This window comes from Bos javanicus, chromosome 19 (assembly GCF_032452875.1).
Source record: "Bos javanicus breed banteng chromosome 19, ARS-OSU_banteng_1.0, whole genome shotgun sequence".
NCBI classification, from domain to species: Eukaryota; Metazoa; Chordata; class Mammalia; order Artiodactyla; family Bovidae; genus Bos; species Bos javanicus.
Genome location: NC_083886.1, coordinates 58,035,703 through 58,050,888, shown reverse-complemented (window position 1 = coordinate 58,050,888; position 15,186 = coordinate 58,035,703). Strand labels below are relative to the sequence as shown.

At 55.0% G+C, this 15,186-nt stretch overlaps 1 protein-coding gene across 1 annotated transcript; it reads right to left on the bottom strand.

Annotated features, from left to right (window-relative positions):
* Positions 1–740: 740 nt before the first annotated feature.
* FDXR (ferredoxin reductase) lies at positions 741–15,020 on the bottom strand. The gene is made up of 12 exons (XM_061392895.1): positions 14,856–15,020; positions 13,977–14,074; positions 6,704–6,799; positions 6,383–6,505; positions 6,129–6,242; positions 5,719–5,820; positions 3,276–3,383; positions 2,965–3,049; positions 2,634–2,833; positions 2,379–2,550; positions 1,378–1,548; positions 741–1,244 (listed from the first exon to the last, which is right to left on the bottom strand). Exons 1-12 carry the CDS (start codon positions 14,932–14,934, stop codon positions 1,114–1,116), a joined length of 1,479 nt encoding a protein of 492 aa, XP_061248879.1. The 5' UTR covers positions 14,935–15,020; the 3' UTR covers positions 741–1,113.
* Between the last annotated feature and the right edge of the window lie 166 nt (positions 15,021–15,186).

Here is a 15,186-nt window from a genome sequence, read left to right as displayed (position 1 = left end):
CGGCTGTGTCGGAGCGCTGGCCGCCGCCGCCGCCACCCGCGCGGGCCCGCCCCACCGGGGCCCGCCGCCTCCGCCCCGCCCCGGCCGGCCCACCCCACCGGCGTGTCCCTTCTCCCCATGTCCCCAGACCCTACGGCCTCGGAGAAAACAGGCTGCCCGCAGCCCTGGGTTCGAGCCCCAGGCTCAGTGGGTGTGTGACCTTGGGCTGGTTAATTTCGAGGATTCCCCCCTGGTCTGTAAAGTGAGGCCGGCAGCTTGGGGGGCTGGTAAAAAGATGATGAACACGCTAGGGACACCGGGGTGCTATTTTTCAAAGACCTATCTGGCTGGAAAGCAACAAGGCGGGGAGGCATTGGGAATGAGAGAGCGGGGGACCCCGGCAAGTCCGAGGGGCCACAGGGACGCGTGGGGCAAGCGCCACCCGGCGCCCTGGCTCCCACTTTTTGTCTTGCACTTGGTTATGCTGGAGACAACCAGGGACGGGGACCCGACAGGAGGGCGAGCGGAGCGGACAGGCTGGGGTCACAGGGTGCTTGCAGGGCGGGCAGAAGGCAGGCCGGCCGCACCAGCAGGGCCGAGCTGGGAAGACTGGTGGGCGCGAAGCGGGGCTGCCAAAACCCCCCACCGGCCCCCCCGGGGGCAGGGAGCTGGCTCTGCAGCGCCACCTGGCGACCGGAGGGGAGCTGCGGCCCGAAGGTGACCCTGGGCCTCGAAAGAAGTCGCGCACACGAACCAGTGACTCTAGGTGGCAGGTGCTTTATTTCCAGCATATTCCTGACCTGGGGACCCTCCACAGTCCAGCAGGAGAGAGACAGGAGGGACGGAGGTCAGCCTGTATCTGCCTCCATCCCTAACTAAGGTTATCTCCTTGCTGAAAGGTACCCACACTGGCAGGAGTGACCTTCTGGCTCCAGAAAGTGCTCCCACGCCCCTGGAGAAGAGGCAGCCAGGGCTGTATGCCAGGACGGGCAGACGACGCAGCTGGGGTGCAGAGTCCCGCTCAGGCTGACCCCGACGCCTCTCCGCTGTCCAGCGCGCCTCCTCTCTTCTCTGAGCAGGGCTGGGATCTGGGCTCACCCTCCTCTCTGCACCCAGCGGGGCTGGGATCTGGGCTCAGTGCCCCAGCAGCCGCAGCATCTCCTGAGGATCCAGCAGCTTCTCTCTGGGCTTCCCCGAGGCCTGGCCCCGGGACACCTCCTCAGCATCCAGTTTCTCCCAGTCCGAGAAAGACACGGGCCAGACCCCTGCGGCAGAGGGAAGATGGCTCAGGGCCTCTACCTGCTCCCCTGCCCCAGTGGGGAGCAGCCCCCTTCGGGCCCAGGGACCTCCCCCAGACACCCCCCCCCAACCTCCTGGGAGCTCACACGGGGCCCAGACCTCGGCTGTCCAGCAGGGCCTTGATGAATGCAGAGCCCGGCCTGGGGCCAGACGGCAGGTGCCCGGCCTTCAGGTCCTGTAGCAGAATCTGGCCGGTGAGGAAGCTGTCGGTCATGGTGGTGGTGATGACACCTGTGGGTCCCCGCTTCACCCAGCCGCTGCAGTAGAGGCCTGGGGGTGTGGGGGTGACAGAGGGTGAAGGCATGGGGAGTGGGCTGGACACCCTGGCAAGCCTGAGCCCCAGGACACACATGCTAGGAGGATGGCCCCCAGCACCCATCAGCGGGGCCCACTCGTCTGCTGCCACTGCCCTCAGTCTCCCCCAACACACCCAGGTGTTCTCAGCACGCACCACCCCCCACCTTACACCTTAGTGTCGCTGCATCTTGGCGTTCCCCAGAGGAGCTGGGTCCTGTCACCTTGCTTCAGTAGGCTCTCAGTAAACACTGACTAAATTAATAACTAGATAGGTATGTGGTTTTTTGGGCTTCCCTGGTGGCTCAGACATTAAAGAATCCACCTGCAATGCGGGAGACCTGGGTTTGATCCCTGGGTTGAGACGATCCCCTGGAGGAGGGTATGGTAACCCACTCCAGCATTCTTGCCCAGAGAATCCCTGTGGACAGAGGAGCCTGGTGGGCTACAGTCCATGGGGTCACAAAGGGTGGGACAGGACTAAGCAACTGAGTGCAGTGCACATGTGGGTACTTAACCAGACTGCTAACTTGCAGAGGATGAGGATTAAGCTGCTGCTTAACCTCTAGTCTCGGCCCTGGCCTAGCCCAGAGCAGGCCTCAGCACCCTGACCGATTTAATAACCAGACATACGAGTGGGCGTCTCAGCTACACTGGGGACTTCTCGTAGGGCCAGGAGGTGGGTGGGGCTGAGTCATGAGCCTGACTCAGAACAGTTTCCTAGCACATGTCACCTGATGAAGGAATGAATGTGAAACAGCCCTGAGAGACACGAGCCTCCCTGTCCCCCCGCCACGCCCTCTCACCTGGCACATCCACAACCCGGCCCTCCATATTGGGGACGACCCCGAGCTTGGGGTCAAAGGGCACACTGGGGTCGATGGGGCGGCTCTTATACCCAATGCTGCTCAGCACCAGCCCACAGGGGAGGTCCTCCACATCCCCAGTGGGCACTGCCCGGGTGGCCTCTCCAATGCCCTGTGGGTAGAGTGTGAGAAACACCAGGCTGGGGGGTAGGGAGACTTGAGAACGGGGATGTCTTTGGGGAACAGGAGACTCACCTCCAGTCTGGTGACTGCCAGGCGGATGCCTGCCGCCCGCCGCCCATCTGGCGAGGGCAGGACCTGCTGCGGGCTTCGGAAGAAGCGGAGGCCCCAGGCACGGGAGGCTGATGCCCGGCGGGCAGCCTCCTCCACCCCTGGCTTCTCCGTGGCTGTTCGAAGCAGCAGTTCCATCAGCCGCTTCCTCGGGCGAGCGGCCTCTGTTAGCAACGCAGGACATTCCAGGGCGTGTCTGGGTTCCAGCCCTCTCCCCACATGCCCTCCCCCCAGCCCTCTCTGACCTAGACCATCCCCTCCTAGTGAGCTGGGGAGCCAGGCCAGGGCCCCTCACCCTTGATTCTGTCCTGGAGACCCAAGAAATCCGCAGGATCCAACATGGGCCGAGTTCCTGGTAACTGAATCATCTCCCGAAGCTCCTTGGGGGTGGGAGTGGGGAGTGGGCGAGAGGGTCAGGTCCAGAGCGCTGTCCACTCCTGAGCCCACCCCAGAACCCAGCCCAGGGGAGACACCACCACCACCCACCACCACGGAAGGCACTGGGCCCCTGGGGGCCCTGCCTGGCTCCCCCTCGTCCACCCTGGGCAGCTCTGCCATGCCACGCCTCCCAAGGGACCCTGGCCCCTGGCCCTCAGACCCCAGCACCTTTATGGTGAAGGCCACTTGTAGGGGTCCACGTCGGCCCACGATCCACACCGTCTTCACCCGACTCTGTCTCAGGGCTCCCAGGGCGGCCTCAGTGATGTCCGTTTTCTGGCACAAAAGGAGGACCTTAAAGTCACTGGAAAACGACAATAGAAGGGGACTCTCCATTTGCTGGTGTCCAGGCCCTGGGTGGTGAGAAGGTTGGCAGCCTGAAATGGCAACACTGTCCCCTCTGGTGGCCAGACAGAGCACTGCCGCCAATTCTGCAAATGGTTCCAACTAGCAGCAAACCCGTCCCATCCCTTCATGGTAAACAGATGGGGAAACAATGGAAACAGTGACAGACTTTATTTTCTTGGGCTCCCAAATCACTGCAGATGGTGACTGCAGTCATGAAATTAAAAGATGCTTGCTCCTTGGAAGAAAAGCTATGATAAACCTGGACAGCATATTAAAAAGCAGAGACATTACTTTGCCAACAAAGGTCCGTCTAGTCAAAGCTATGGTTTTTCCAGTAGTAATATATGGATGTGAGAGTTGGACTATAAAGAAAGCTGAGCGTGGAAGAATTGATGCTTTTGAACTGTGGTTTTGGAGAAGACTCTTCAGAGTCCCTTGGATTGCAAGGAGATCCCCAGTCCATTCTGAAGGAGATCAGTCCTAAATATTCTTTGGAAGGACTGATGCTGAAGCTGAAACTCCAATACTTTGGCCACCTGATGCAAAGAACTGACTCCTTGGAAAAGACCCTGATGCTGGGAAAGATTGAAGGCAGGAGGAGAAGGGGACGACAGAGGATGAGAGGATGAGATGGTTGGATGGCATCATCAACTAGACGGACATGAGTTTGAGCAAGCTCCGGGAGCTGGTGATGGACAGGGAAGCCTGGCGTACTGCAGTCCACGGGGTTGCAGAGTCGGTCACGACTCAGTGACTGAACTGAACTGAGTAGCAAACCAGGCTGACGATCGTCATTCAACAAGTGTTTACCAAGTGTGCAAGGGGCATAGCAGGCAGGGTCAATGGAGAACAAAAGAGACACGGTGCCGGCCACACAGAGCTTCTGATCTGGGGGAGAGAGGCTTATCGAATATTCACTAATAAGTGTAACACTGTGGTGGTGACAACATGCTCTGAAACAAACAGTAGCCGAGCCCACGGAAGGAGGGGAGGCAGACCCATTCAGGACGGTCCTGGAAGGCTTCCTGGAGGAAGGGACAACTGAACCGAGAGCTAAAAGATGAATACAGGTGAGTTTCCCTGGTGGTCAGTAATAAAGAATCCGCCTGCTGCTGCAGGAGACGTGGGTTCAATTCCTGATCCGGGAAGATCCCACGTGCCCTGGAGCAACTAAGCCTGCGCGCCACTACTACTGAGCCTGTGCTCTAGAGCCCGGGAGCTGCAACTAGCGAAGCCCGCGCACCCTCCAGCCTGTGCTCTGAGACAAGAGAAGCCACCGCGATGAGACCCTCGCACCACGACCAGAGAGTAGGCCCTGCTCAATGCAGCTGGAGAAATGCCTGCCCAGCAACAAAGACCCAGCACAGCCAAAAATAAACTAACTGAAATTATTTTCAAAAATTAATTAAAGGTGAATCCACCTGCAGTGCGCGAGGCCTGGGTTTGATCCCTGGGTCTGGAAGATCCCCTGGAGAAGGGAAAGGCTACCCACTCCATGTTCTGGCCTGGAGAATTCCATGGACTATACAGACGCAATGAGTCAGACATGACTGAGCGACTTTCACTTCCCCTGGAGGAGGGCATGGCAACCCACTCCAGTTATTCTCGCCTGGAGAATCCCATGGACAGAGCTGCCTAGTGGGCTACAGTCGTTGGGTCGCAAAGAGTCGGACACGATTTAGCGATGTAGCACGCACGTGCACATATAGGAGGCATGATGAGAGGGTTCTGAGCGGGGGAGGGGTGTGTGCACACTGAGAACTTTTCCTTTTAAAAAGCCTACGTAGTGCAGAAAGTGATGAGGAAATGGCGTGAGGTAAAGCTGCCTTTTCGGAGAAGGCAATGGCACCCCACTCCAGTACTCTTGCCTGGAAAATCCCATGGACGGAGGAGCCTGGTGGGCTGCAGTCCATGGGGTCGCTAAAAGTCGGACACAACTGAGCGACTTCACTTTCACTTTTCACTTTCCTGCATTGGAGAAGGAAATGGCAACCCACTCCAGTGTTCTTGCCTGGAGAATCCCAGGGACGGGGAGCCTGGTGGGCTGCCGTCTCGGGTTGCACAGAGTTGGACACGACTGAAGCGACTTAGCAGCAGCAGCAGCAGCAGAGCTGCCTTTTAGAAGGCCCCTGCCCCGGCACGTGGGGAAGCAGGCACTGAGTTCAGGCTGGAGGGACGAGGCCCAAACCCTGTAGACAGGGGCCTCCTCTCCTTGGTGTAACCCCCAACTCCCACCCTTCCAGCCCATGATCTACCCACTCACCTCCAGGTGGTCGGGGGGGGTCAGCAGGATCCGGGCCACGTCCAGAGCCACATTCCCCTGCCCCAGAATCACGGCTGTGTCACAGCTCAGGTCCGGGGCCAGCTAGGGGACAGAGGTCGGGATGAGGCTCACCCAGCCTGGGCCTCAGTCAGGCTGACCTCAGCCTCATGCCCCATCCCCAGGCATAGCCTCAGGCTCCTCTGCGCTCAGAGTTTCAACCCAGGTCCCACCCCCACCACCCATCACTCCCTCTTCCCAGAAGCCTCCCCACCTCGGCCAGCCTGATGCTTCATATCTCATCTCACCAGCCGCCTCCCAGGTCTGTGGCTGCCCCTTCCCCCAGCTGTGGGAGCCAAGAGCTAGCGGAGGAGTGGGGAGGAAGAGGCCGGGAGAAGGCTCCCCAAACTCACCTCCCGGTTCTCAGGAAGCCCATTGTACCAGCCCACAAAGGCCCGGGCCGAGAACACACCGGGCAACTCCTCACCAGGGATATCCAGGGCCTGATGGTCCTCTGCCCCATAGCTCTGAGGACAGAACCAGAGGCCTCAGCGGCAGCTAAGGGGCCAGGCAGCCCAGCGCCCAGGCTCCCACTGGCCTCCTTGCAGCTCCTTCCCCATAGCGTCCCCCCAGCCGCCCCCTCCCCCGCCCACGCGCCTGCACTCACCAGCACCACGGCGTGGTAGGCGTCCCGCAGCTCCTGCACAGTCACATCCCTGCCCACCTCCACGTTGCCGTAGAAGGCACAGCGGTCAGAGCGGGCCGTCTGGGTAAAGGTGTTGATAACATTCTGCCAGGCCCAGGGTGGGGGGTTAGAGGGTGGGGCAGAGCCAGGGCCCATGGCAATGCCACCCTCACCCCACAGTGTCCAGGGTGTCGCCCCCTCCAGAGAGCCTGGGGTCATCCCATGAGGTCCAGGAGCCTCCCTCCCCCTCCAGTATCTTGACCAAAGTCTCTTAACCCCCGGTCTGAACCCAGAGACACCCACCTTGACCTCGGGGTGGTCAGGCGCCACGCCAAAGCGCACCAGGCCGAAGGGCACCAGCTGTTTCTCGTAGATATCCACGTGGGCCCGGGAGTGGTGCTGGGGGAGAGAGCAGCAGCTGGTGGGGCCAAGTGTCTTGCATGCTAAGTCGCTTTAGCCGTGGCTGACTCTTTGCAACCCGTGGACCGTAGCCTGCCAGGCTCCTCTGTCCATGGGATTCTTCAGGCAAGAATACTGGAGTGGGTTGCCGTTTCCTCCTCTAGGGGATCTTCCTGACCCAAGGATGGAACCCACATCGCCTACATTTCCTGCATGGGCAGGCCTCCTGGGAAGCCCTGGTGGGGTTGAAGCAGAGGCTAAGTCTGCCCTTCCCGGGGCAAAGCAGGACAGGCCCACTCAGTGGGCTGAGGACACAGGAGAGAGAAAGGCCCATCTGTCCTCACCTGCCTAGAGAGCCAGACTAGAGGGATGGGCAGTCCAGAGCCAGGGCAGCCAAGGCCTGATTTCAAGGACCACCAGCCCATTGAGACGGCGAGACTGTTGGCCAGCCGAAGAAGGCAGCAGTTTTCCCTCCTCTGGAGCTGTATCAGGAGAGCTTCTCCATCTATTTGGTCAGGCGTGACACACAACCCTGTCCTAGAACCCTTTGACACTTCTAGAAATGCCCAGCCTGTGGATGACCTGAGACCCACACTTGGAAACTTATACCTGTGTGTGTGCTCAGTCGTTCAGTCCAACTCTTTGCAACCCCATGGACTGTGGCCCACCAGGCTTTTCTGTCCATGGAATTCTCCAGGCAAGAATACTGGAGTGGGTTGCCATTTCCTCCTCCAGGGGATCTTCCCGACCCAGGGATCAAACCCATGTCTCTTGTCTCCTGCCGTGACAGGCAGGTTCTTGACCACTAGCGCCACCTGGGAAGCCCACTGCCTGTGTCCAGGTCCAGGCCCCCCGACTGCCCACCGTGCCTGCTGACTCTCCCCATCCGTGCCATCCACAGGCGGTACTAGAACCACCTCCCTCCACCCCACCGACCTCACTCTGCCCTTGAAGAGCTGAAGTTTTGGAGTCAACAGCCGCGGGAGCTGACCCAGCGCCACCACTATCTGACTCTGTGCTGCTGGAATGATTCTTAACTTCTCTGGACCACGGAACATTCCTTCTGGCGTGATGCTCCAGATGCAATGAGCAAGGCCTGCACCCTCAGCCCCGGGCGAGATCCACTGCGAGTGTTCAATCAAAAGCTGTTACCATCACTGCAGTTGTGGTGGCTGAGTCTCACTGCCTGGCTCACGAACCTTCCCTGGCTGCCCGGCCTCAGGACAAGGTTCAAACTGCTTAGGCTGGAGGTCAATAGTATACACTATCTGCCTTCCCATCTTATCTTTCCTTCTTTCCAGCTTGGAGCCTTCCCTCCAGGTCACAGGGCCCTTTCCAAGGCCACCTCCATAAGACCAAACCCGCTGGACCTGTTCACTGGTTCTCCCACAGGACCGGACTCCTCTTCCAGGAAGCTACTCCTTCCTAGCTCTCACATGAGTGCTAAGTCGATTCAGTCGTGATTCTTTGGGACCCCACCTGTAGCCCACCAGGCTCCTTCGTCCATGGGATTCTCTAGGCAAGAATACTGGAGTGGGTTGCCATTTCCTCCTCCAGGGGATCTTCCCGACCCGGGGATCGAACCCTCATCTCTTGTGTCTCCTGTTTGGCAGGCGGGTTCTTTACCACTGGTGCCTCCTAGCTCTCCCCCGTCCCTCAATCCCTCTGGCTGTTCTTTCCCAGGTCCTCTTTGCTCTATTCCTTCTCTAACAAGAATATTCTCGGAGGTTCTTCCAATCTGAGACCCCCTCCCCTTGCCCAGGACACTCCCTGGGGAGGTGTCATCACTCCCTCCTATGATCTCAAATTCCTGTGGACTTACTGATGACATTCTCCTCGCTTCTGCCCAGCCCTCCTACCAAGCCTGAGACCCCTGAACAGCTCACCCGAGACACCAAACACCGATCCGGATGGAAGCCAGTCCCCTTCCCCCAAACCTCTTCCCCTCTGCTCCTGGGCTTCCTTCCACCCCGAGCCAGAAGCTGAGGTTTCTCTCTGACTCCCCTCGACCATGTCCAATTGGACCCCCATCCTCCCCACTGCGGCTGGCTCCCACTGCTCTCCTGGTCACCAGCCCTGCCTCCCACCCTGCAGGCAGAGAGAGCTCCAGAACGAAATCAGGGTGCTTTCAACCCCCTCCCCCAAAACCCTTTGGTGAAGCCAACCACCTGTGGCAACTGCACACCCAGGACAAAGGGAGGCATGCTGTTTTCAAATGTTGATTCCTGGGCCCCAGTCACGGCTTGATTAGGTGGAAAGGAGGCCCAGAAATGTGCCTTTTCACCAGTCCCCCAGGGGACTCTGATGGAGAGAGGGGGATGGACAGCACCAAGAGAAACTGCCAGAGTCCAGCCTGCTCAGGGGCTCCCAGGTCCCCGGCGCCTGGGCCCACGCACCTCCTCCAGCCTCTGCTCTCACCTTCCACCTCCCCAACTCGCCCATCCCCAAACCAGCATTCTCTTTCCTCTGGGTGTTTGTCAGCTAGTTCTCTGAGCCTGGGGCTCTCTGGCCTCCTCCCCCACCCCTCCTTCTGTCCTTTAGAAATAGATCAAGGACATCACCCCCTCCAGCTGGGTTAGGTGTCCCACCTGTACACAGAGCCCCCTCACCCATCAGAATCCTAGACTATCACGTAAACCCTCTTCTCTACTCCACAGCCCCCCAAGTAGACTGTCAGGTCCTTGACCGTGGCGACCACGTCTGTCCTGCTCATGCCCATGTTCCCAGGGCCAAGCCGTCCTGGATCATGTCAGCGTCCAGTGCTTGATAACTGAATGGCCCAGAGTGGACCTTAAGGGCAGGCTCTGCCATCGGACAGTCCACGCTCAGTCCACCAGGCCTTCCCTGCTCAGCAGTGGGGCCTTGGGCAGCTCACTCAGCCTCAGCATTCTCACCTCTGAAGCAAGAGTCATGCCACCTGCTTCACAAGTTGTCTTGATGCTGTGAGGACATGCTGTGTAGACAGTGCCTGACTCAGCTAAGTTTCACTGTCCCAAATGTGCCTCGTGTTCCTGTCGCAGGACCATAGCTGGTAGTCTGAAGCTCCCAGTGGGCAGGGACCAGCTTGTAACTGGCCCTGGTGCCCAGCCCCAGTACCTCCCACGGGGAAAGTAGGCACAGGGCAGAGCCTCTGTTCACACTAGGGGCACTGAGAACTCTGCCTGGAAGGCCCCTCTCTCCAGATTTCAGGCTCTGCTCACACAGCTCCACTTACACAAACCGTGGAAGATCCCTGGTCTCCCTCCCAGTGCCTAGGTCTGTCGTAACCCATGGAAACTGGCCTGTAATGAAGCCCCACATGTGGGAGCCCCTTTCCAGAGCCTGGGAGCCTCCTTCAGTGCAACTCAAACACACCTTCTCCAGGAAGCACTTTCCTGCTGACCCCACTTACCAGGCTCTTACTGGTCACTTCACTGTAATTAGCTCTTTTACCTGTGCTGCTTGGAAGGTGAGCTTAGGTCACTTTCTGGCAGGGGGACCAACTCATCCTGGCCTCCCCAAGACCCTCCCAGCTTTAAGACTGAAAGCCGAGTTTTGGAAAGTTGTACTTTTCTAAGAATTTGTCCATTTCTTCCTCGTTGTCCATTTTATTTCCAAAACTCGACCAGGAAGAAATAGAAAACCTTAACAGACCCATCACAAGCATGGAAATTGAAACTGTAATCAAAAATCTTCCAGCAAACAAAAGCCCAGGTCCAGACGGCTTCACAGCTGAATTCTACCAAAAATTTAGAGAAGAGCTAACACCTATCCTGCTTAAACTCTTCCAGAAAATTGCAGAGGAAGGTAAACTTCCAAACTCATTCTATGAGGCCACCATCACCCTAATACCAAAACCTGACAAAGATGCCACAAAAAAAGAAAACTACAGGCCAATATCACTGATGAACATAGATGCAAAAATCCTAAACAAAATTCTAGCAATCAGAATCCAACAACACATTAAAAAGATCATACACCATGACCAAGTGGGCTTTATCCCAGGGATGCAAGGATTCTTCAATATCCGCAAATCAATCAATGTAATACACCACATTAACAAATTGAAAAACAAAAACCATATGATTATCTCAATAGATGCAGAGAAAGCCTTTGACAAAATTCAACACCCATTTATGATAAAAACTCTCCAGAAAGCAGGAATAGAAGGAACATACCTCAACATAATAAAAACTATATATGACAAACCCACAGCAAACATTATCCTCAATGGTGAAAAATTGAAAGCATTTCCTCTAAAGTCAGGAACAAGACAAGGGTGCCCACTTTCACCATTACTATTCAACATAGTTTTGGAAGTTTTGGCTACAGCAATCAGAGCAGAAAAAGAAATAAAAGGAATCCAAATTGGAAAAGAAGAAGTAAAACTCTCACTATTTGCAGATGACATGATCCTCTACATAGAAAGCCCTAAAGACTCCACCAGAAAATTACTAGAACTAATCAATGATTATAGTAAAGTTGCAGGATATAAAATCAACACACAGAAATCCCTTGCATTCCTATACACTAATAATGAGAAAACAGAAAGAGAAATTAAGGAAACAATTCCATTCACCATTGCAACGAAAAGAATAAAATACTTAGGAATATATCTACCTAAAGAAACTAAAGACCTATATATAGAAAACTATAAATCACTGGTGAAAGAAATCAAAGAGGACACTAATAGATGGAGAAATATACCATGTTCATGGATTGGAAGAATCAATATAGTGAAAATGAGTATACTACCCAAAGCAATTTATAGATTCAATGCAATCCCTATCAAGCTACCAACAGTATTCTTCACAGAGCTAGAACAAATAATTTCACAATTTGTATGGAAATACAAAAAACCTCGAATAGCCAAAGCGATCTTGAGAAAGAAGAATGGAACTGGAGGAATCAACCTACCTGACTTCAGGCTCTACTACAAAGCCACAGTTATCAAGACAGTATGGTACTGGCACAAAGACAGAAATATAGATCAATGGAACAAAATAGAAAGCCCAGAGATAAATCCACGCACATATGGACACCTTATCTTTGACAAAGGAGGTAAGAATATACAGTGGATTAAAGACAATCTCTTTAACAAGTGGTGCTGGGAAATCTGGTCAACCACTTGTAAAAGAATGAAACTAGAACACTTTCTAACACCATATACAAAAATAAACTCAAAATGGATTAAAGATCTCAACGTAAGACCAGAAACTATAAAACTCCTAGAGGAGAACATAGGCAAAACACTTTCCGACATACATCACAGCAGGATCCTCTATGACCCACCTCCCAGAATATTGGAAATAAAAGCAAAAATAAACAAATGGGACCTAATTAAACTTAAAAGCTTCTGCACATCAAAGGAAACTATTAGCAAGGTGAAAAGACAGCCTTCAGAATGGGAGAAAATAATAGCAAATGAAGCAACCGACAAACAACTAATCTCAAAAATATACAAGCAACTCCTACAGCTCAACTCCAGAAAAATAAATGACCCAATCAAAAAATGGGCCAAAGATCTAAATAGACATTTCTCCAAAGAAGACATACAGATGGCTAACAAACACATGAAAAGATGCTCAACATCACTCATTATCAGAGAAATGCAAATCAAAACCACTATGAGGTACCATTTCACACCAGTCAGAATGGCTGCGATCCAAAAGTCTACAAATAATAAATGCTGGAGAGGGTGTGGAGAGAGGGGAACCCTCTTACACTGTTGGTGGGAATGCAAACTAGTACAGCCACTATGGAGAATAGTGTGGAGATTCCTTAAAAAACTGGAAATAGAAATGCCTTATGATCCAGCAATCCCACTGCTGGGCATGCACACTGAGGAAACCAGAAGAGAAAGAGACACGTGTACCCCAATGTTCATCGCAGCACTGTTTATAATAGCCAGGACATGGAAGCAACCTAGATGTCCATCAGCAGATGAATGGATAAGAAAGCTATGGTACATATACACAATGGAGTATTACTCAGCCATTAAAAAGAATACATTTGAATCAGTTCTAATGAGGTGGATGAAACTGGAGCCTATTATACAGAGTGAAGTAAGCCAGAAGGAAAAACATAAATACAGTATACTAACGCATATATATGGAATTTAGAAAGATGGTAACGATAACCCTGTATACGAGACAGCAAAAGAGACACTGATGTATAGAACAGTCTTATGGACTCTGTGGGAGAGGGAGAGGGTGGGAAGATTTGGGAGAATGGCATTGAAACATGTGAAATGTCATGTATGAAACGAGATGCCAGTCCAGGTTCAGTGCACGATGCTGGATGCTTGAGGCTGGTGCGCTGGGACGGCCCAGGGGGATGGTATGGGGAGGGGGAGGGAGGAGGGTTCAGGATGGGAAAAAAAAAAAAAGAGAAATAGAAAAAAAAAAAAAAAAAAGACTGAAAGCCTCACACCCTAGACAAACTGGGAAGGTTGATCACCCTACTTTTTAAGTAGAGTGTATAATTAATATATTCATCCTTTCTCTTTTCTCTCCACAGCAAGGTCATTGTCCTATGTCTCAGTCAGCTGAACTCGCCCACACCCCTCTCCCATCCCCGACTCCCGCCCCACCAAGGCCTGCTGATGTTTCAAGGGTAACCAGCAACCTTGGGGCCCTGCCCGCCAAGGCTACTACTATAAACCTTGAGACTCTGGCCATGGGGTGGGGGGAAGGGGTAGGATGGGGAGTGGAGAGCAGGCTGAAAAAACAGCATGGCATGGGGAGGGCTGGAACTATTGGCAAGGAGAGTGCAGTGAGGCGCCTAACGTTACAGAGGGCCTTGAGAAGAGCGGGTGGCCTCAAGATGCAGGATATTGGGAACAGAGAGGAGAGAGAGGAGAAAGAAGGGAAGATGAGGGGCAGGACAAAGTTATCCTCCATGTCTGGAGTAACCTAACCCTAACCCTAACCCTGGAGTATCTGGCCAGGAAAGCATAGCCAACTGTCTGCCACGAACCACCACCCAGGAGGTAAACACACTTCTCTCCGAGCTGAGGACCTAGAGTGGGGAGCCCCAGGTGACAAAGCATGTACAAGCGTCCTGTCCAGATGGGCTGGGAGCCTCTTCCCCATCAGGAATCCAGGAGTGCTTTTAAAACCCAAAGGAGTGGGGCTTGCACTTAGGACTGAAGCAGCAGGTGAATCTTGGGAAAAGGAACCAGGGGGAAGTGGCTTACCTTTAGCAGGTGCTGGGCCGTGTAAAAGCCAGCTGGGCCACTGCCCACCACACAGATCTGGGGGGTCTGCTCCTGTGTGGAGAAGTGCTGGCCGAAGTCTAGGGTGGGGGATGGGGGCGGAAGGTCAGAACAAGACTCCCTCGCCTGTGCCAAATCCCAACTTAAATGTCGAAGAGAAGATGGAGTTTCCTAGGCTTCACCCTCATATGCATCCTCCTCTTTTTCTTCGAAGCTTCGACATTTGCCAGGGTCCCTTATTCCATCTGAATCCCCAAAGGTTGTGTGTCCATCCAGAGCCCCCATCTCAGCCACATCCAGAGCCCGCTTTAGAGGGCCTACTCAACACTCCCCATCACCCCTGAAGTGGTGCTCAGGACTGCTCAGCACTGCTTAATTTTTCTTACTGAGTTTTCCCAACCCACTCAGCTAGAATACCACACCTTCCAAGAGACCCGGCATCACCCAATCTCGTCCCTGTGGATCTCCCCACAATCCCCCGTTTTACCTCCTCTAACTCCTCTCCTTCCACAGAGCCCTCTATCACCCATATAGACCCCTGTTTCAGACTTTCCTCCTGCCCCACAGACCTCCTTATCCCCCTCATTCACTCCTTCTCATGCCTGTGGACATCATGGTCTCCCCTTCGCACTTTGTTGACCCCTGTCTCACCCCAGCAGCCTCGCACCTTGCCGCACAGGCCGTCATCTGCCCCTGGACACCGCCCCCACTCCGTCTACATGAGTGCACCCCTCTAGTCTCGGCCCTGGTCCCCTCCCTCTCCCCTTTCCAGCCCTGCCCCGGCTTGGCTCCCACTTCTCACGGGATCGTTCGCAGGCCTCCCCGAACTCCCACCCAGCCCTAGAGGCGCTCTGCTCCTACTCTGGATGCTCCTGGAAGGAGGCAGCCGAGTCCGAGTCCAAGACGACCAGGGCCACCAGCGCCAACAGCGCGGAGCCATGCTTGGGAAGAGGAACCAGCCCAGGGACCAGACTCTGCCGGCTGCCCCGCACTCCCGCGCCGGGCCCGGCCCCGCCCCCGGCCTTTCCCTGGCCCCGCCCCCGCCCCGCCCACCCGCCCGCCCTCTGGCGCCCCGCCCACATGTTCGACCCCGCCCCCAAGCCCGCCTCCCACGCTTCAGGACCGAACAGCGTGGTGGCTCTATCCCCACCGCCCCACAGGGAGAGGCCCGCACCCCCGACCCACCCCCTTC

Excerpts from the sequence above, each read along its gene's own strand:
- FDXR (XM_061392895.1), bottom strand. The coding sequence starts at position 14,934 with ATGGCTCCGCGCTGTTGGCGCTGGTGGCCCTGGTCGTCTTGGACTCGG. Across the intron at positions 14,075-14,855 it reads TCCTTCCAGGAGCATCCAGA|ACTTCGGCCAGCACTTCTCC; the intron begins GTAGGAGCAGAG and ends CCCCCACCCTAG. Across the intron at positions 1,549-2,378 it reads CCGGGTTGTGGATGTGCCAG|GCCTCTACTGCAGCGGCTGG; the intron begins GTGAGAGGGCGT and ends CCACACCCCCAG.